The sequence below is a fragment of the Oncorhynchus nerka genome, linkage group LG27 (assembly GCF_034236695.1).
Source record: "Oncorhynchus nerka isolate Pitt River linkage group LG27, Oner_Uvic_2.0, whole genome shotgun sequence".
Lineage (NCBI taxonomy): Eukaryota > Metazoa > Chordata > Actinopteri > Salmoniformes > Salmonidae > Oncorhynchus > Oncorhynchus nerka.
This window is the reverse complement of record NC_088422.1, coordinates 19,727,009-19,749,952: the sequence shown is the minus strand read 5'-3', so window position 1 is coordinate 19,749,952 and position 22,944 is coordinate 19,727,009. Positions and strand designations below refer to the sequence as shown.

Here is a 22,944-nt window from a genome sequence, read left to right as displayed (position 1 = left end):
TAGGATTCAATCTTAATCATGTATTTGCTTGTTTGATGGTTCATCTGAGGGCATAGCAGGATTTCTTATAAGCGTCCGGATTGTGTTATTAAAACAAGACCGCTACCACAGGATAGGTTATGTAACGGGCAGACAGCAGAATATGAAGACGTGGTCAGTACATTTATAATGGCCTGCTAGAGTTCACTCAGCATGCATTAGATAAAGAAGGACTACAACGATTGCATTCCGAAGGATTACAGTATCACAGTATTATTTCTAGAGAAAGAGATGGTTGCACTGAATTCATAGAGCATCAGGAATGATCATGTATTAACCAAATAACCATATTCAAGATATTACATAAGATTCAACATTCCCACAAAACAGTTGCAGTGAATGGTGTGCAACAACCTGGAGGTAGAGATGCTGATGTGTGATGTCTTCATTCATAGGCATCGTTGCTTCTGTGTTGTTCATCATCATTATTCACAAACTGAAACAAATCATTTTCTCAGTGTTGGGAGAAGTGGGGACAGCTAATAAAGCGTGTTGTGTTTTGTGGCAGAAGTTCAGTCAGCGATGTACGGCACTGTGTCCAGACCAGCTGTTCCCCTCTGCCAGACGGAAAGATGTTATTACAGTCTATCTCCGTTGCCATGGAGAGGTAATAGTGGGTCCAGATGAGCTACAATAGCAAAATGATAAACTCCACTGGGCACAAACTGGTTGAATCAATGTTTTTTTCAATGCATTTTGTCAACTCAATTTGTCAATATATTGTGATATGGAATCTACATGGAAAATACATTGGATTTGTAATCAACTGTTGTTTTGAGGGTAAAGATTCTACCACAGGATTATGTCATCATGCTAACCAAATTTCAACAAAATATGTTCCATTTGTACCTTTAAAACAACGTCACATTTAAAACGTTATATCCACTATGGGAAAAAACAATGGCTGGGCAGCACATCATACTAGAGAATTTATCTATCTACAGTACAGCTACCATGTGGTCTTCCATTCAGGTTTTTAACCAAGCCCTGCTTAGCTATGAGGTTTGTCATTGACTATTACCAATGTGTGATCAGGGGCGTGATTGGTGAGAGGAGCTCTACTTAAAAATGAAATAGATTCACTGTTGCTATCAAAGTCATTCCAAAGTGTAGGTTTAACAGAGCAAATGAACTGTGACCATACTCTATCATTCCTATATCATGATGAGATATCTGTAATTACACATTTAGATAAAACAATGTCTGATTTTTGGTATAGTTGATTTCATTTGGTTGTGCTTTTAAATAGTTGTGTGTGAAAATAAATTGTAATCTCATTGATCAATGTCTCAACCAAATATTACCCAATTATACACTTTGAAATGACGTGATGTTCCCCGTTGGACACGCCTTTAATGTACTTTCTGTCCTCGTTTTTAATCATCTGCTTGTACTGTGTTTTTGTGTTAGATTGTCCTATGCCTCATTGACCAAACAGTTGAACATGTCATTTGGACATTGAGATTTGTAGCACTTATCTAAATATATGTGAAATTAACAAATTGCAAATAGGAGACAATAGCTCAGATAATCATTGTTTTGACAAGTAACCTGCTCATTCAAAGGTGAATAGGTGCTCTGGTTGATGCCCTTTCCCACACTTCTTTAAACTGAAAACCTGTGCATTTTAAAAGCTGCATTGCAAAAAGGGTTTCGATTGAGGCAATTCATCTTATTCACAAGTTTATTTTCAGAGATTGAGAGAGTCAATGGTAGAACAAAGATCTTGTTCATTTATATGAATTTTATTGCAGATACGACACATATGCAAGCTCAACAGAATAACATGTCACAATTGATCTCTCTAAGAAACAGACAGTAGACTTGTGAAGTCAAATGGAATAAAACAGCCAGTGTATGTCACTGGCTCATAGATACATTGTTTGGTACATTCTCTTGTGATTGTTCTAGTTCTTTTTTTTACCAGACAGAACTATATGAGCTAGACAAATTATGTCAATTACAATCCAATCTACAAAGACAGGCTATCACAGTAAATATCAATTCCAACAATAAGAACATATATCAACCCCAATGACAATAAGACAGTAAAAAGCCTGTCTCCTAACAGTGCTAAACTAGTCTCCTGCACTACAGCATCAAATATTGCAAAATACATCCGGAGAAGAAAACCATTTTGGTCGGTAAAAATGCCCATGCAAAAATAAGATAGAAAAAGGGAAAATATGTTGTACCATCACAAAGACACAGAAATGAATCAGGGTGTTTCCAACAGTCTGTAGTCGGTGTTCCCAGATATACAGTATTTTGTCATTGACTCGTGGTTTGACTGGATTCTTGAAACTGTGCTCCATTGGGCCTCCTTTATCAATCATGATCAGATCCTATAATGTCCGTGTAGATGACTCCATGCAAACGACAGGTTGTGTTATATTGGTTCCTGAGAGGTTGTATTGCGCAGGAAAGACTGAGTACATGTTTTGAGGTGCCATTACACATTTTCCAATGAGATATTTTGCTACCAACACATGGGGATAGAATTGGCTTTCTATTCTGCACATGACTCTGTGTTCGGACGATCACTAGTCTCCACCTTTACAGAAGCAGGAATCGAGTTACATGGAAAATTGCTGCTACATTTGAACAACTTTACCATCTGATCATGTAATATAATTAATTAATTAATGAGGATCACTCACCTGGGGAAAATGGTCATGATTGTGTGTTTGTGTCCTACAGTTTGGCTTTATACAGGTTGATGAACAAGGCCCAGGATATAATCTCTCTTCAATTCCAAATGTAATTCAATTCAAAACTATGATACAATAGGCTGCACTATCTGTGATCAAATAAAAAACAAGTCAAGAGTGAGTAATTGAATAAAAACACAATCATTATAAGACATTTGAAGTCATCCAAAACAAGAAAGGCATGACCTTTTCGGTTCCTGTTCTACTCTTTGTTTCTATACATTATATATCATTAGGTACTGTATTTCTTGTTACTGATTAAAATATAGGATACTTCTCTCCTTCCACAGTTACATATAGTATCTTCTTTACTTTGAAGCATCCGTGGACCAGACCTGGGTTCAAATTTGCTTGATTTAGCCGGGCTTGATTAGGCTTGCCTGGTATAATGGAATTAATACAATTGTTGCAAAACTGCAAACCCTGCCCATCTGGCACTCCAGGCAGGCTGCTGCAAATGTTAAAAGTATTTGAAAGTTATCCAATAGTATTTGAACCCAGGTCTATCGGTGACTGAGAAGGTAACAGCATGGCTAGCTATCTACTGCTCCTGCTCTGACCGAATGACGTGGAACAAGGTGACATTGTAAAGCACCTGGTGACCGTTATTCCATGCGTACAGTGCTCTGTCTTTAGGGTTATAGTCCAGCATGGAGATGTGAGAGTACTTATTCTGGAACGGTATGTCAATGTACTCGTAGGTGGACGAGTTGGTGCTGAAGGCGTAATAGACCTTGGTCCCACCGGAGTAGCCATTGGTGACATACAGCGTGCCACATATCATGAAGGCCTCTCCTGCGCTCCTCTTGGGGTGGTTGGTAGTCCAGCTCTTGATGATCTGCAGGGTGTTGGGGTTCAGTTTACTGATGACAATGTTCCCTGCGTTCTGATTGGTGGCGTAAACGGCCCAGAGCCCGCCCTCATCTACCATGAGGTCGATGTCTGAGTGGCCGCCCCAGGAGTAGTGGTACATGTTGTTGTAGCCGGCGTAGTCCAGCTGGCGTGACTTGCTGATGACGGAGGTCTTGAAGTCAAACTTGATGATGGTGTGGCTCTGGAACTTGTTGAAGTAGATGGAGCCGTTGTAGACCACCTGGCCAGTGCCTGACCACGGGTGGGGGAGGCGGTGAGATGTAAAGTTGTCGGAATTCATGAAGTCGTAGATGGACTTGTACTCCCGCACAAATCGGTTGTTGTGGTAGCCATCCATGTACCACACCTAGAAAGGAATACAAGAGCATCAGAAAGTCGTACATCTCTGGTATAGTATGATATTGAATTTAGCAAGAGAACAGGTAGTACATGGGTAGAGTATGTGTACACCCCAATGTCAGAGGTATTCCTCAATGAATCAACACAAGTTCTGCAGGACAACCAGTGATATCTTAGTATGTGCTTTTATCCAACTTTTATCCCATCCTGTGATTCATGTCTTTCAATCCCTAGAAGGACATAGTTTATTGCAAGACAACCAGGAGATGTAGCTACCTTCCAGATTAGCATCAGAATGTGTTGTGGTACTAAGGTCTCTTTTCAGGCCAGTGAGCAAATCCCAGACAGTGAGGCATGGGAACACATTAGTTGTGATAATAATCACTGGTTTATACAAACCTGTTAATACAAACATACAAGCTAACATCTTACAGATTATATTTTACAACACCGCACATCTGTACTGAGTGTCCTCCCATTTGCATAATTGATAAGAACGTTTTTTGTGAGTCTGTGTTAACTGTATAATGAATAGCATAGGCATTGCAGGACCAGACCTACCCTAGTGTCATCTTCAGGAGCCAGGGGGTCAGTCATCCAGGATCCAAACCTTGATCCAGACGTCTTAATGGTAATTGGATCACTGATCCCTGTCAGCTTCCCACATGCTGCAAGAGCCAAAAACACAATGCAAGATACTGCATTCATCTCTGGACTATCAATGGTGTTTATAGGTTGGAAAACATAGTGTGTGTGTGTGTGTGTGTGTGTGTGTGTGTGTGTGTGTGTGTGTGTAGGTCAGTGACCTACTATACAATACTTTTTGTTGAAAATGATAATATCAATTTGACTTGTTTATCCAGCTTTAGTATTACAATCTATAGATCAGTTTGGTGATTTATTCAGGTTTTGACAATACTGTTTTAGCTGGAGGTTTTCTAGAAAGAACTGTGTAGATATTGTATAAATGTATGTACTAGAATCTAGATCTCCTGCTTTAGCCATCCATTTCTCTGCCTCGGAATGATGTATTCGGACAGAAAAGTCAGTTTTTATTATTCATAAGTAATGTTATCATTTATCTATGACATTGAAAGGATACTGTTGTACAGAGACCACACAACCACAAGGTGTGAGCCAACGATGAGAAACAGGCAATTCCAAAGTAACAGAGTGATGCCAAACCTTGTGGCTTGTAGTCTCTTTGTACATCCTTTCAATGTCATAGATACATGATAACTTTACTTATGAATAATGAAAACTGACTTTTCTGTTTTTACATAAACCACACACTCAATTGCTCCCCTCTTCAAATGCTATATTAAGAACAGGAACAGTAAGTGCAATATTAAAGTTTGAGTCAATTCACACAATTCCTCCCCCTAACTTCAAGTCCAGAAAACAATGTTGGGGGTTACACAAATATCTGCCCCCATTTTCCCGAGATAACAAACTAGCATATAACGTTCTGAGAGCCATATGTGTCTTAGAGCTTGGTGAGAACGTGGTTGTCCTATGGTTATTTTGCATACAACCTTCCCACAATTTTCAGGTAATGGTTCAGGATAGTTGCTTGGCTTTGGTATATTCTCATATTCTCATTTAAGGAAAAAAAAAAACATTTTCTTGGTATTTCATTACTTTAACAGATCGTTTCCTAAAAGTTAAAATATGGTTACATTTCAAAAAATGTTGGTTATGTTCTGGGAACTTTCTCTAACTGGTTTGACATTGGGAATATTCTCAAATAGTTCAGAGAACGTTAAGAAATAACGTTCTTCTGTGGAAATGTCTGTAGTGCAGCATTACGTTTCCTACAGAGTTGCATTCAACAAGGTAAAAAGTTTGTGAATGGTGGCGAACGTTAGCTAACATATTCAACTTATTTTGTATTAGCCACGACTGTTCGCGAACGTAAGATAACAGTCCGAGAAGGTAGAGTGCGGTGAACTTACATGTCTGTTTCGGGTCTAAACTGCCACTAAAAATAATCAAGTAGCCATGTAGACTTTCTACTACAGTTGAAGTCGGAAGTTTACATGCACTTAGGATGGAGTCATTAAAACTCATTTTTCAACCACTTCACAAATTTCTTGTTAACAAACTATAGTTTTGGCAAGTCGGTTAGGACATCTACTTTGTGCATGACACAAGTCATTTTTCCAACAATTGTTTACAGCCAGATTATTTCACTTATAATTCACTGTATCACAATTCCAGTGGGTCAGAAGTTTACATACACTAAGTTGACTGTGCCTTTAAACAGCTTGGAACATTCCAGAAAATTATGCCATGGCTTCAGAAGCTTCTGATATGCTAATTGACATAATGTGAGTGAATTGGAGGTGTACCTGTGGATGTATTTTAAGGCCTACTTTCAAACTCATTGCCTCTTTGCTTGACATCATGGGAAAATCAAAAGAAATCAGCCAAAACCTCAGAAAAGAAATTATAGACCTCCACAAGTTTGGTTCATCCATAGGAGCCATTCCCAAATGCCTGAAGGTACCACGTTCATCTGTACAAACAATAGTTCGCAATTATAAACACCATGGGACCACGCAGCCGTCATACCGCTCAGGAAGGAGCGTTCTGTCTCCTAGTGACGAATGTACTTTGGTGCAAAAAGTGCAAATCAATCCCAGAACAACAGCAAAGGACCTTGTGAAGATGCTGGAGGAAACAGGTACAAAAGTATCTATATCCACAGTAAAACGAGTCCTATACTGACATAACCTGAAAGGCAGATGAACAAAGAAGAAGCCACTGCTCCAAAAACGCCATAAAAAAGCCAGACTACAGCTTGCAACTGCACATGGGGACAAAGATCTTACTTTTTGGAGAAATGTCCTCTGGTCTGATGAAACAAAAATATTACTTTTTGGCCATAATGACCATCGTTACATTTGCAGGAAAAAGGGGGAGTCGCAAGCTGAAGAACACCATCCCAACCGTGAAGCACGGGGGTGGCAGCCTCATGTTGTGGGGGTGCTTTGCTGCAGGAGGGACTGTTGCACTTCACAGAATAGATGACCTCATGAGGCTCGAAAATAATGTGGATATATTGAAGCAACATCTCAAGACATCAGTCAGGAAGTTAAAGTTTGGGTCTTCCAAATGGACAATGACCCCAAGCATACTTCCAAAGTTGTGGCAAAATGGCTTAAGGACAACAAAGTCAAGGTATTGGAGTGGCCATCACAAAGCCCTAACCTCAATCCTATAGAAAATTTGTGGGTAGCACTGAAAAAGCGTGAGGCCTACAAACCTGACTCAGTTACACCAGCTCTGTCAGGAGGAATGGGCCAAAATTAACACAACATATTGTGGGAAGCTTGTGGGAGGCTACCCAAACATTTGACACAAGTTAAACAATTTAAAGTCAATGCTACCAAATACTAATTGAGTGTATGTAAACATCTAACCCACTGGGAATGTGATTAAAGAAATAAAAGCTGAAATAAGTCATTCTCTATTATTCTGACATTTCACATTCTTAAAATAAAGTGGTGATCCTAATTGACCTAAGACAGGGCATTTTTGTCAGGAATTGTGAAAAACTGAGTTTAAATTTGGCTAAGGAGTATGTTTTTTAAATGTTTAATTATTTATTATTTCACCTTTATTTAACCAGGTAGGCTAGTTGAGAACAAGTTCTCATTTGTAACTGCGACCTGGCCAAGATAAAGCAAAGCAGTGTGACACAGACAACAACACAGAGTTACACATGGAGTAAACAATAAACAAGCCAATAACACAAACAAGTCAATGACACAGTAGAGAAAATAAAGTCTATATACAGTGTGTGCAAAAGGCATGAGGAGGTAGGCAATAAATAGGCCATAGGAGCGAATAATTACAATTTAGAAGATTAACACTGGAGTGATAAATGAGCAGATGATGATGTGCAAGTAGAGATACTGGTGTGCAAAAGAGCAGAAAAGTAAATCAAATAAAAACAGTATGGGGATGAGGTAGGTAGATTGGGTGGGCTATTTATAGATGGACTATGTACAGCTACAGTGATCGGTTAGCTGCTCAGATAGTTGATGTTTAAAGTTGGTGAGGGAAATAAAAGTCTCCAACTTCAGCGATTTTTGCAATTAGTTCCAGTCACTGGCAGCAGAGAACTGGAAGGAAAGGCGGCCAAATGAGGTGTTGGCTTTGAGGATGATCAGTGAGATATACCTGCTGGACCGTGTGCTACGGATGGGTGTTGTTATCGTGACCAGTGAACTGAGATAAGGCGGAGCTTTACCTAGCATAGACTTATAGATGACCTGGAGCCAGTGGGTCTGGCGACGAATATGTAGCGAGGGCCAGCCGACTAGAGCATACAGGTCGCAGTGGTGGGTGGTATAAGGTGATTTGGTAACAAAACGGATGGCACTGTGATTACTCAGCAAACTGGATGCAGTCTGAGTGTTGGAAGCTATTTTGTAGATGACATCGCCAAAGTCGAGGATCGGTAGGATAGTCCGTTTTACTAGGGTAAGTTTGGCGGCGTGAGGGAAGGAGGCTTTGTTGCGAAATAGAAAGCCAATTCTAGATTTGATTTTGGATTGGATATGTTTAATATGAGTCTGGAAGGAGAGTTTACATTCTAGCCAGACACCTAGGTATTTATAGTAGTCCACATATTCTAGGTCGGAACCGTCCAGGGTGGTGATGCTAGTCGGGCGGGCGGGTGCGGGCAGCGTAACGGTTGAAAAGCATGCATTTGGTTCTACTAGCGCTTAAGAGCAGTTGGAGGCCACGGAAGGAGTGTTGTATGGCATTGAAGCTTGTTTGGGGGTTAGTGAGCACAGTGTCCAAGTGGGCCAGAAGTATACAGAATGGTGTCGTCTGCGTAGAGGTGGATCAGGGAATCGCCCGCAGCAAGAGCGACATCATTGATATATACAGAGAAAAGAGTCGGCCTGAGAATTGAACCCTGTGGTACCCCCATAGAGACTGCCAGAGGTCCGGACAACATGCCCTCCGATTTGACACACTGAACTCTGTCTGCAAAGTAGTTGGTGAACCAGGCGAGGCAGTCGTCAGAAAAACCAAGGCTATTGAGTCTGCCAATAAGAATACGGTGATTGACAGAGTCGAAAGCCTTGGCTAGGTCGATTAAGACGGCTGCACAGTACTGTCTTTTGTCGATGGCGGTTATGATATCGTTTAGTACCTTGAGCGTGGCTGAGGTGCACCAGTGACCGGCTCGGAATGTAAACTTCCGATTTCAACTGTATATTTTCTAGAAATAGCTAACTTATTTTCAGGTTGAATATTGTCGCTAAAAAGTCACAGTAATCCTTACAAAAGTAGGTGTTTGATGTTTCACGGTAACATTTTTGAATATTTATTCAAATCGTTCAACTGAAATTGTTCACCACAAACAGAAGCCTTGTTTGCTAACGTTTCCTCGTGTTCTCAAATGAATTGTTCTGAGAACGTTAAGCAAACTTTCCATAAAAACTACAAGAAAAGATTAGTGATGTTCAGAGAAGGTTCTAAGAACATTATTTAAAAACATACATTCCGTTCTCAGCATCAACAAAACTCTATCATGTTATGCATGTTCAGGTGTGTTGGCCGCGACCACTAATTGGCCTCACCTGACCTTAATGAGTGCTTGTTTTCTTTGAAATGGGGTCTGTTTGAATAGACTCAAATTAACAGCTTAGTATTCGTTAAAAAAAAACATCCTCAATCCATCATGGTGATGCAGTGGACTAATTCCATGGATTCACAACAGAAGATTATATGTTCAAATCTCACTGATGCTGTGTCACAATAAAAAACAAAGATGTTTGCATGATTAATGCCTAAGGAAATGCATTTCCATGTGTTCTATCTGTGCTTGGAGTAAAATTTTTTTAGCCCAAAATAAGTTGGCAGTGTTATTAAAAGTCTTATTGATACATTCAGTGAAAGTTAAGGAAGTAATTCAAAAACCTCCAAATAACCTATTATTACTGTTCTCAGAGTGTTAATAAAAGTTTCAGGAAACAAGAGTACATTTCTACTTCTGTTCTCAGAACATTTAAAAAAAACATTACATTTTACTAGGAAACAGTCATTCATTCCCACAACCAATGTGAAACCAAAAACAGTTGTTCCCACAACTTCGAAGGAACCAAATGTGCTAGCTGGATAGTGTATGCTGTCTACCATAGCTATAGTACTTGGAGAGTTATAGCTGAGCACTTGAAACAAAAATGGATAATCCTCTGAAATTGAAGTGAGCCCTTCTTTAATCTCTAAGAATTTGCTAGCACATTGGCTCTACTCCCTGCCTACAGGGTCATCCATAGAGCTACAGTCAGCATCCTAACAGTAAGCACAGTGGCACAAAGGAAAATGACTTCAATGCCTCATTCCTTACAATTGGATTTCTTCTACCTATTTCCTCCTATTTTATTTTAAATCATGTATTTTGCACCATTCATTGATTTGTTCAGCCTTTCACTTACTGTTAGCCTGTCACGACATCAACCGAACAACTATGGTGACAGATAGGATACTGTATATGCTGCGAGAGCCCTTGGTTTAGACACACATCATGCCATCTATTTAGCCTTGTATACAATCCTGTGAACAACCCATGCAACAAAGAGATTACCGAGAGAAATAATCTGTCAGTTGTTATATCCTGGTACTATTTTTAGATGACTGTCGCTACAATGGTGTGAAGCTTTTGGCCAAGAAGTGGACATAAGCTCACAGCTCATTTCTGGCACACATAACATGACATGCTAGGGATGTAGTTTCGGTTTAATAGGATTACATTAGCAACTTAATCCAAATCACCATCTAACAACTCTAAATCCTAACATGTTTAAATAGCTTCTAACCTGACATATGAGAACTGTTTCTTTTTTCATCAGCAATATTATTATGCATTGATGTGTAGTCAAGGCACGTGATTGCCTACCATCAGAGAATGACTGAGTATGTTCAAGCGATAATGTAGTGGTAGAGCATGTACCATAGTGTATAGATAGAGATCTATTGGTGTGAGAAGAATGACTACTGTAGATCTGATTGGCCCGTTGCACAAGGAATCAAAGAGGGTGTTTCGGTGTTCTCTGAGCCTACCTAATTTTTGCATGCATGCACGAAGCCTCTCTTCAAGATTTGACACTCTGTTTTGTAGCTCCTCGTAGTCATAGGCGCCGATCTCCTCCTGGAGTTCGTTTAGCACAGACGTCAGATTCTGGAGCTCCTCTTTAAACCGCAATACCAATTTTGCATCGGCTTTGTACTCCTCCAACACTGGTATCAATGGCCTAAGTTCCTCCATTTTCGCTTTTATTGCCTGAAAGGTTAAAATAGGCTTGGTTCAGTGTTATGCGAGCAAATGGGTGTTCCACACCTGTCTTACCCTACTCTGGCTGTCTCCCTATGGTGAGTTCAGAGTGGACCTAACACATTCAACAGTATCATGAGTGGATGTGACATCATCACAAACATAAGCAGCATGAAACAAGTCCTCGGTACACCAAAAACAATTGGGAAAATATTTTATTTTCACCTTTTAAAATGCAACATCTTAGGGTTACATGCTTTTGTGTCACATTCAACAATGTTTCCTTATTTTTTGTGGTAACCAGTTATGCATTGACAAAACTAAACAGGATATGGAATTGAATAAAACAAAAGTAATATTAATTTAAAAAAACTGAACTAAATCTATTGATGGAATGCATCGACACTAACATGCAGAAATGCAAAGAGCAGTGCAGGTCTGAGGGTGAAAAGGGTGCTAGTTTTCAAATAAACTGCATGGTGCAAATAGTCAGTGGTCAAGTTCAGGGATAGAACACTGGAATAGAACTGCCTCTTCAGTCTCTGCAGCTTTGATATAATTTCCTAAAGTTAGCCCTGCAAGCAAGAAAATGAGATACTGTTGAGTGTTGAATAATCTAACTCACTAGCCTAATATACACACACAAAACGTGCAAGGGTCATCACTCCCAGGGTTGCTCATGACAGACACATAACATAAACATAGCATTGGTGAGGATAGGTGGGGAACACACACAAACATACACACACTAACAAACATAAACGTCATCAGAATAGTTGATGATGTTACATTTTAATTCCAGAGACAAGCATTTAGGTGTATGGGTTTCATTCACAGCAGGGGCTGTATGTATCATGCTTCTCAGAGTAGTAGTGCTGATCTCGGATGTGAATGAATACTATTATATGGACAATAAGGACCTGATCCTAGCTCAGCACTCCTACTCTGAGAGGCTTGATAAATATGGACCCAGAACTCCACTTACAGCACATCTCTTTGTACAATGTTGTCTATGTAAGAGTAGGGTTGCAAAATTCTAGGAACATTAAATAAATTCCCTGGTTTTCCCGGAATCAGGAGGGAAAAAGCAGCAAATCCGGAATCCTCCAACCAGGATTTCAGGAAAAACAGGAAATGTATTGAAAGTTCACGGAATTTAGCAACCCTAAGAGAAATGTTGACATACCTTGTATTGCCTGGCAATGTTCTGCTTGTGGTTCTCCTCCACCTGTTTAAACTTGGTCTCCAGACCTTTCAGCTGAACCTCCATCCTCTCCACGTACTGCAGGTCTCTCTGGGTCCGTTGGTCTAGCACCTGGATAGACTGGGTCATGTTCTGGACCTAACACAGGGGAAAATAGAAAAACGTGTCTCTTAAAGCCCTAAATGTACCTAAATACAGCCCAAACACTTGTGTATTCAGGTCTTCCCAGGCTTATTATTTAATTCCATTTTTGGAATCAAAATAAACAAATTATACACCCAATAAACACAAAGATATAGATTTTAGCCATCAATGTTTCTTCAACAATGTTGGTGCATGACACAATTTCTTGTGGATAACTGACTACAAAATCTGACACTGTATAACCTCTGACGTGTGTAGGCAGAGAATACATCATTTCAGGTGCTCAAGAGAAACAAAGTGTTATGTGTACTTAAGGATCAAGCCGAATCAGAAAGACATCAATTTCTGACCCCAAATGACCCACAGCAGTGATAGAGATTGAGAGTATGCTATACATGGACTGCTGGTTGTTCCACATCAAGGTGCCAAAGTTGCACAACATCTGGCCTCCAAACAAAACTACTGCATAAGACTGAATGTCAGATCATATCAAATGATGATGACAGCAAATCAATATTGGCAATACAGGGTGAACTGAACTGCTATTGTCAAGGAGCCATACAAGTAACTCTAGTAACTCTTGTAAGTCGCTCTGGATAAGAGCGTCTGCTAAATGACTTAAATGTAAATGTAGTCCTCTGGCCAGAGGCTGCTGCTGCTGAGAAGATGTTGGAGAGAAATGAGTGTGGGAGATATGGTTGTCATGATGCAACTGGTGAATGGCGCTTGTTCTAGTGGCAGTCTGGTAGTGGGTGGTTATGGGTACTGTAGTATATCATGCTACATGGGGGGGGGTTACTTTTTCTAGCAGCTGTCGGAGCTGTTTGGTCCTGGCGTCCCGCGAGCACATGGACTGTTGAGGCGCCACCACAGTGCAGACACAGCGGCCCTCCGTGTCCTGGGCTGAGCTGTAAACCTGCCATGACTCCTCAGGGTTGGCTGGGAGCACCTAGGATGGACAGACAGGGTGAGAGAAGGAGAGAGAGGGAAAGACAGACAGACCGGGAGAGAGACAGACAGGGAGAGAGAGAGAGACAGGGAGATAGACAGACAGGGAGAGAGAGGGAAAGACAGAAAACAGACAGAAAACAGACAGACAGAGACAGACAGACAGACAGACAGACAGTGAGAGAGATAGACAGACAGACAGTGAGAGAGAGGGAAAGACAAATAAGGAGAGATAAACAGACAGTGAGAGAGGGAAAGACAGTGAGAGAGAGGGAAAGACAGTGAGAGAGAGGGAAAGACAGATAGGGAGAGAGAGACAGACAGATATGGAGAGACAGACAGACGGACGGACGGACAGACAGACAGACAGACAGACAGACAGACAGACAGACAGACAGACAGTGAGAGAGATAGACAGACAGTGAGAGAGAGAGGGAAAGACAGATAGGGAGAGAGAGACAGACAGCCAGACAGGGAGGTAGACAGTGAGAGAGAGGGAAAGACAGATAGGGAGAGAGAGACAGACAGACAGACAGTGAGCGAGATAGACAGTGAGAGAGAGAGGGAAAGACAGATAGGGAAAGACAGATAGGGAGAGAGAGACAGACAGCCAGGCAGGGAGATAGACAGTGAGACAGGGGGAAAGACAGTGACAGATAGGGAGAGAGAGACAGACAGCCAGACAGGGAGATAGACAGTGAGAGAGAGGGAATGACAGAGAGGGAAAGACAGATAGGGAGAGAGAGACAGACAGACAGACAGACAGACAGACAGACAGACAGACAGACAGTGAGCGAGATAGACAGACAGTGAGAGAGAGGGAAAGACGGATAGGGAGAGAAAGATGAATGAAAACAGGTTATTCATATAGAGATGTGATGTGACAGTATTAACATGTTTACACCATACTGCGCTGGTTCAGACATTTCTCTTTCACATTGTCCTCTCCAGCACGGTTCCAGCAGCCATGGAGGGTGCGTAACCAAGCCAGTACAGTTCAGCTTGCTTGGGCTCGGCAGGGCACGGCTCACATTGGCTCAGTAGTGTGTAGGATTTAAGATAGACTACATTACTACTCTTATCTAAAACATATTAGTTTACTCTAAAATGATGTCATCACATTTTTGGAGGTTTGGACGAAAAGCATGATCTCTGCCAAGAAATGTGTGCCAGTTTGATGCAGAATATTTTCACCACAGGGATTTACATAACCTTTTTCTAAAATGATGACATACGATTACATAAAATGCCATCTGTAGTGTTGAACCTTGCCGTATGTTCCCACCTAATCTCCGACCATCAAAATGACTATCCACATTCTAAAGGCAATGGGGCTGACAAAAGGAGTTGACATCAAATTGAGGGAAACAACTTTGTAAATCTACTCAAATAGCTTTGCTGGATTGTGATGATATTAAATCATAATCTAGTATATCTAAACACTTAATGTAGCCCACAGGAATTTAATCTGTGCCATTTATGTCAATGAAACCTTACATTTTCAACTCTCCAATAAAGTCATGGCGTAAAGTCAGTCAATATATATATATACACACATGCCATTTCGCATTTTTATCCAAAGCGATTTATAGTCATGCGTGCATACATTTTATGTACTGGTGGTAGGGGGAATCGAACACACTATCCTGGTGGTGCAAGCGCTATGCTCTGCAAAATGAACAACAGAGGACCAAGCCTATTTATCACTAAGCCTTCAGAGTAAAAATGAGATACAGAGTCTGCTCTAAATGTGGATTGGTCACAGTTTTACAACTACATGGTTGAACCCAGAGCCATAAATAGACATATGGACAGAAATATGGCTCTACATTAACCCTGGCAAGTGGTGACATGCAGTGTATTGTGCTCAAATCCATTGTCTACAATGTGTCTACATTATCTGTTAGTGTTCTTATATAATGTAGCATTATTCTGCTCTTTATATTCAATTACATTAGTCACAGACAATCTCAGAACTGTTATAATTGTCCATCATTGCCACACTTCTTCTCCAACATATATCAGTTAAACCATTTTGCAAATGTGTGAAAGTTGTTGAAACCTACACTATGGCTAACAAGAATAGTAAGATAATGATTTGCCGTTTATTCAACTATATGTTTATGGATAGGCCTACTCGTCATTACAGTCCATTTTGATTTATTTTCATGCACAAGCAACACCTGTTTTTTTCTTTCAATTTCCAACCAACATTAGGTATCAATTATAGGTATAGGCCTACTAAATAACTATTGCAATCTATCCTCTGCAGATTCTAATGGTTCCTGGATCTGCTGTCACTCACGCCGGTGCTCCGGTCCGCTGTCCCTCCTGATAATACCGAGAGCTTGTTGGTGTTAAGTCCCACCAAGGACGGTAACGTCTGCGACATCCAGTTAGTAATCATAGCCATCGTGCTCAACACCACTCCAATCTTCAGTAAAGGCACCGACATAACTGCGCTCTTGTCCTATTACCAAAATTGTCCTTGTACACATTCCAGTGAAGAACTAACTAGACAATTCATATTGCCAATCATTGGATGCAACGGCAGGGCTGCAACAGCGGTGAGTTTAGGTTTGAACATCTTTGGCTGACAGGTGGTTTCTGCTCTCTTCAAAAGCCACTTTGATGATGGCTCAATGTAGTTGTTGGAAAATGTGAAGTGGTTCTCCCGCAATCGCTTTCGAGTTTAGAAGATGACAGGGATTCAGTCGCCTCTCCCATTCGCTGAATACCCCCGCCCACCGCGCCGGCATAGAACAACTTTCCGTTGAAATGAAATTCATGGCGCCACGCGTTGGCGCTTGCCACAGCGAAACAGGACTATGTACCTTGCCACCAAATTCAAGAAAATGCCATGACAGGAAAACAATATCTAAATAGCATAACTTCAGACATTGAAGTCAATTGTGTGATAGATTCAATTTAAGTATGAAACCCTGCAAACGCAATGGAGACAAAACGAACCTAGACGACATGTTTCAGACTGGATAGCGTAATTGTGTAGGTTGGCTACTTTAATAACGGTGGCTTGATGACTATGGGGACAAGAACTGTAATAATCCAATCACATTGAAACCACCAGCCTCAATTTTTTTGAATGGCGCCATAGAAAGCAAGGTAGCCTACGAGTCCCATTTAATCCAATAAAGAAGTGCCGGATTTTGATTGTCATTCACAGAAAAAACATGTAGACAATTCATAATCTACGTAAGTGTTTGACAGTAAATCTGATTAATCGTAGACATTTGAATCAGCATCAGATTCAACATAAAGCTTGTACAAGGTCCGTGGCGCAATAATGAGATATTCAGCATCTGTACTGAAATGCAGTTAATGCACTGTTCTTGACCTGTTTTAACCAACCAGGTCCAGGGATATCGAGGGACATTCCGCCACCTTGTCGTTACGAATGGTATTGCACGTCCGTTTGTCAGGTACTGTAGCCCAGTATTGTGTTAAAAAAAAACAAGATAAGCTTTAAAAACTATATATTTCTGTTTATTTTCTCTTTCATGAGTTACAGACATTTGTTTTTATCATCTCTTGTTTGGTTGCTTCTTTTTGTCTTTTTGTTTAAAAAATATATAATATATTTCTTCCACATTTAATAAGCTATATATATTTATTTTCTTTGTTTGGATGTTGTTGGTTATATTGCACTAGTTGTTTGGGATCAAAAATAAGGAATTAACATACAATACATTACATCACATTCACTGTTCATAATACAAACAGATTACAAATGATTATAAGGAATTCAAAAGTCAATCATCTTCCTAGTATTGCCATAGCCTGCCATACCAGCATCATGAATACGATGACAATGATTAGTTGAATGAATCAGAACTTTGGTGCTTTCAAATGGCACCAAATGTATGATTCATTCAACTAATCACGAGCTTGATGATTAGTTGATTAAGTATGTGATCAAGTGTCTTAGTGCTAGTCTAGAACAAACGCTTGAACCTCTTGTTGGTGTCCAGGAAAGTTTGACAGGTTGTATTGTGGCAGCCAGGAAGAGGCGCTGTGGCACTGTGAGTGCAATGCATCTCTGAATTGAGAAACAATTCCTTAGAAAGATGGAGATAAGAAGAACATGTTCATGGAGACCATTCCAAATTAATACGAGTTATTAATCATAGAAAAAGTCAAATGTTTTGGAATTGTTTAGAATTTTAGAGCAATAATAGCAGTCTATTATTATTGTGTTGAAATAGTTTTGTTTTCATATTTCTGTCTGCAGTGTTAGTATAACCAGAAGAGTCTATTCATGTTAGGCTACAATCTGGTGTTAATGCATTGCTTTAATAAGATTTCTAATTAAGCCTTTTATCTGACATATTTGTTATATTCGGACTATCAAATCAAATTGCAATTAACTAGATGCAAGGATGTCACTGTGACATTTCTCGCGTATTTCAGTGTAGACATTATAAAGTACATTATCCTATCGCTCACATAGCTTAATTGGAGTGAATTTGGAATTAGTTCGATGCATTGAATGTGAAACGCCAATTGAAACATTTCAGTATAGCCTACCCTACCTCACTGATTAAATACATTGATGATTTTGATTTTGTCAAATTTTGTTATAGATACAATAGATAGTTTGGCTACAGAAATGCCTCTGAACGCACATTAGCCCTTATCAATTTTACGAGAATGACGGAATCCCTTTATCGTTCAGCATAATCTATTTTAACCTCTTAATCTCGAGACCGACAACGTTGTTAAATAGGTAATTTGTAGGATAATTGCTAAGCATGGTTTGGATATTTTAAATGGGGAATAAAATGGCGTTTATAAACCTACTTGGGTGAGTTCGGTGCCCATCAAGACAAGGAGGGTGAGACTCAGGAGCTTGTTAGTAGGCTGCATCGCTTGCCTCCGATAGCACTAGATCCAGTGATTTCACATGCAGATTGTCTTTTTCCACTGTAATGTCTTCTTCTTCTTTTATACACGTCGTCTTGCAATCTTCGTTGCAGCGCTAAAGCACACAAATAAAGGTAAAGAACAAATCTAGTGTGAGGAGCAGTCACTGCATGATGTTCAATGCTTCTCAGTGCGTTGTGCAGAAGATCCCTTTCCTTCTGTCTTCCTTCTGTCAGCCACCTCGCATGAGAAGCATGGAAAGAAAAAACATTCGCAAAAGTTGGCTCCGCAAAACAAGGACAGGGGTGTGTGTGACAATGCGGGAGGGAGCTGGCTGTGGTGCTGAAACCGGATGTGACAGGAACGGGCGTGTGGAATTCAAGAATGATTGGGCGGGGTTGGAGGGGGCTCATATGAGAAAAGAGGTTCTATAACAGGTTTTTATCGAAAGAATGGGGTTAATAACATGCAGAATCCTACATAATGACTATGATTCAATGCAAAAATGGGGCCTGGGATCTGCTGAGATGTGAAGTCAGGCCATAATTAATAGTTGTAGGCTACAGCATAGTAGCATTCTCATATTTCTGTTGGCTTAAACATACCTCTCAAAATAATTTTGCATGAAATCATGGCATCCATCTAAAGCTTAGGCTGCACCCTTCATCTTGGTTACTATGTTCATGCTGTGAATTCTCAAAGTCATGTCTTACATGCCTATCCCATATTAACTCTTTGTAGTTCAACCCTGTGATAATAGATTACTAGATTCCTGTCTCTAGAGTCCTTTTTCCCCTGTCTAGGTCTTTAGATGGCATTTCCTAATCTCCCTCCGTCCTCTTTACCTTCCTTGATCTTTTCTAAAAGGGTAGAGGGGAAACAAGAAAAGGAGGGGATGTAATGGAAAGTGAGGTGCAGAAGAATGTGTGGTATAACCAGCCAATGTCACAAAGAAGACACAAGTCAAGGAAAGCAGTTTGTCTTTTTGCACCCAGTTCAGAAAGTGAATAGTAGCCCTGCTGGGATTTTATTTATCCTATGAACTGTAGGCTATTGTAAATAGCTCCTCTATCTAACCATGTCAACCTGAAACACAGTGGTATTTGTGTTACTAGATGGGAGTCTTGCTATAAGAAAACAGTAGTATTTGTGTTAGTAGATAGGAGTCTTGCTATAATGAAACATAGTGATATTTCTGTTACTATAAGGGAGTCTCGCTATAAGTAAACAGTTGTATTTATGTTTCTAGATGGGAGTCTTGCTCTAAGGAAACAATGTTATTTATGTTACTAGATGCGATTCTTGCTATAAGGAAACAGTTGTATTTCTGTTACTAGATGGGAGTCTTGCTATAAGGAAACAGTGTTTTGTTTCTGTTACTAGATGGGAGTCTTTCTATAATGAAACTAGGATATGGAGATTGGGGTTTTGTTTAAGTCTCTGGAATATTTCCAGTGTTTCAAATCCTTCCGGCAAACTATCAAAGCTGAATTAATAAAGCACAGACATTTTGTTCTTTGGTGTTTTCCTTCCTACATCAGCCTCCTACAGGGTTGGGGATCAATTCCAAGGGGCATGAGATATATAATTCAATCACACTTTCAGAGCAGCCTGCATATCATGCCTAATTGATACACACACATGCGCACGGTACTGCATGCTTCCACATCTGTTGCACTGCTGTGTTTTAAAGCAAGCACGGTGCTGTGCCTACCCAGAAATTGTACTGAACAAGCAGTGCCTTTTCCCTAATCCAAGAAGGAGCCTCAAAGACAAAAGAGAATAGCCTAGGGATGAGGTGGCCCACTTTCTGACACTTCTTTCTGTTCTCCCAATAGTCCTAGAAGTATGGGGACACCACTGTTTGTGTTCATATAGTATTTCAGACTGTAACCCAGGCTATTAAAGACCCTTGAGGCATTGATCATATTTGATCATTTAAAGTGGCAATCTGTAGTAGCTACATCCATATTTGCACTTGTAAACTAATGATGTTTCTTGACTAATATAACTTATAAATGCCTCGTGAGCTTAGTTCAACTGTCGTACCCCATCACAACCCAAAATATAAGCTTGTTTTACTACAATGTTTGTAAACAAATGACATGTAAACAAACACTGTATAGCCTCAAAGCATGGTTAAAACTATAATTGTGATATCATGGATGGTCAGTTATTGCATCCATAGCTCTATCTATGAATTTGAGAGTGGTTACAATTGAATTTGAGAGTGGTTACATTTCCCTAGCCCCACCCCTCAGCTTTTTAGTGAAACAAGTAGGGAAACAGTAGAATGCTTTGTTATTGTTTCAACTAATGATTACCACTTTAAAAAGCTCAGAGTGGTATACTACAATGCAAGCTAGATCTACTCAGGCTTTTATAAAGCTAATCAGCTTCAGTTAGCTTCACATTCCAGCTCAGGCTTCATCCAAACTATGACGGTGGATTTAGCACGTCCACCTGCCGCTAACTTCTTTTATTATGTTATACCACGGCATTGTTGAATACTCGTTTCTGATTGGCAAGAAGGGCATTCTAGAATGGACATTAAAACCAGATAATATTAAACATTTTGGTGACTTTAATATTCACATGGAAAATAACACAGACTACTCCAAAAGGCTTTCGGAGCCATCAACTCAGTGGGTTTTGTCCAACATGTCTCCTGACCTACTCATTGCCACAGTCATACTCTGGACCTAGTTTTGTCCCATTGAATAAATGTTGTGGATCTTAATGTTTTTCCTCATAATCCTGGACTATTGGACCACCACCATTTCATTACGTTTGCAATCGCAACAACTAATCTGCTCAGACCCCAACCAAGGATCATCAAAAGCCGTGCTATAAATTCTCAGACAACCCAAAGATTCTTAGATGCCCTTCCAGACTGCCTCCACCTACCCAAGGACGTCAGAGTACAAAAATCAGTTAACCACCTAACTGAGGAATTCAATTTAACATTGCGTAATATGATGCAGTCGCACCCAAAACAAAAAACATTTGTCATAAGAAACTAGCTCCCTGGTATACAGAAAATATCAGAGCCCTGAAGCAAACTTCCAGAAAATTGGAATGGAAATGGCGCTACATCAAACTGGAAGTCTTCCGACTAGCTTGGAAAGACAGTACCGTGCAGTATCGAAGAGCCCTCACTGCTGCTCGATCATCCTATTTTTCCAACTTAATTGAGGGAAATAAGAACAATCCAAAATTTACTTTTGATACTGTTGCAAAGCTAACTAAAAAGCAGAATTCCCCAAAAGAAGATGGCTTTAACTTCAACAGTGATAAATTCATGAACTTCCTTGACGAAAAGACCATGATCATAGAAAGCAAATTACGGACTCTTTAAATCTGAGTATTTCTCCAAAGCTAAGTTGTCCCGAGTCTGCACAACACTGCCAGGACCTAGGATCAAGGGAGACACTCAAGTGTTTTAGTACTATATCTCTTGACACATTGATGAAAATAGTCATGGCCTCTAAACCTTCAAGCTGCATACTGGACCCTATTCCAACTCAACTACTGGAAGCGCTACTTCCTGTGCTTGGCCCTCCTATGTTGAACATAATAAACGGCTCCCTATCCACCGGATGTGTACCAAACTCACTAAAAGTGGCAGTAATAAAGCCTCTCTTGAAAAAACCAAACCTTGACCCAGAAAATATTAAAAAAGGAAGATATAAAAATATAAAAAAGTTGTTGTGCAGCAACTCACTGCCTTCCTGAAGACAAACAATGTATACTAAACGCTTCAGTCTGGTTTTAGACCCCATCATAGCACTGAGACTGCACTTGTGAATGTGGTAAATGACCTTTTAATGGCGTCAGACGAGGCTCTACATCTGTCCTCGTGCTCCTAGACCTTAGTGCTGCTTTTGATACCACCGATCACCACATACTTTTAGAGAGATTGGAAACTCAAATTGGTCTACAAGAACAAGTTCTGGCCTGGTTTAGATCTTATCTGTCAGAAATATATCAGTTTGTCTCTGTAGATGGTTTATCTTCTGACAAATCAACTATATAATTCAGTTTTCTTCAAGGCTCTGTTTAAGGACCACTATTGTTTTCACTATATATTTTACCTCTCGGAAACACAATGTCAACTTTCACTGCTATGCGAATGACACACAGCTGTACATTTCGATGAAACATGGTGAAGCCCCAAAATTGCCCTCCCTGGAAGCCTGTGTCTCAGACATAAGGAAGTGGATGGCACCCCAAAATTAGATCACATTACTCTAGCCTCTCTACACTGGCTTCCTGTTAAGGATAGGGCTGAGTTCAAGGTTTTACTGCTAACCTACAAAGCACTACACCGGCTTGCTCCTACCTACCTTTCCGATTTGGTCCTGCCGTACATACCTACACGTACGCTATGGTCACAAGACGCAGGCCTCCTAATTGTCCCTAGAATTTCTAAGCAAACAGCTGGAGGCAGGGCTTTCTCTGATAGAGCTTAATTTTTATGGAATGGTCTGCCTATCCATGCGAGAGTC

The 22,944-nt window shown here is 40.2% G+C and overlaps 1 protein-coding gene across 2 annotated transcripts; it reads right to left on the bottom strand.

The window, feature by feature from the left end:
- Positions 1 to 1,748: 1,748 nt before the first annotated feature.
- On the bottom strand, positions 1,749 to 18,760 carry LOC115111306 (noelin). 2 transcript variants are annotated; one of them, XM_029637223.2, is made up of 6 exons: positions 18,374 to 18,760; positions 13,407 to 13,556; positions 12,446 to 12,601; positions 11,049 to 11,268; positions 4,524 to 4,630; positions 1,749 to 3,969 (listed from the first exon to the last, which is right to left on the bottom strand). In XM_029637223.2, exons 1-6 carry the CDS (start codon positions 18,437 to 18,439, stop codon positions 3,292 to 3,294), a joined length of 1,377 nt encoding a protein of 458 aa, XP_029493083.1. In that variant the 5' UTR covers positions 18,440 to 18,760; the 3' UTR covers positions 1,749 to 3,291. The 2 variants fall into 2 exon arrangements, with proteins under 2 accessions (XP_029493083.1, XP_029493082.1); XM_029637222.2 differs by lacking the exon at positions 18,374 to 18,760 and adding an exon at positions 15,861 to 16,224.
- Between the last annotated feature and the right edge of the window lie 4,184 nt (positions 18,761 to 22,944).

Bases quoted from the DNA above. Each gene is read 5' to 3' on its own strand.
- LOC115111306 (XM_029637222.2), bottom strand. From the start codon at position 16,010: ATGTCGGTGCCTTTACTGAAGATTGGAGTGGTGTTGAGCACGATGGCT. The intron at 13,557-15,860 runs GTGAGTGACAGC...TGTCCATCCTAG, and splicing joins CAGCGGACCGGAGCACCGGC to GTGCTCCCAGCCAACCCTGA. The intron at 3,970-4,523 runs GTAGGTCTGGTC...ATTCCTTTCTAG, and splicing joins CTCCTGAAGATGACACTAGG to GTGTGGTACATGGATGGCTA.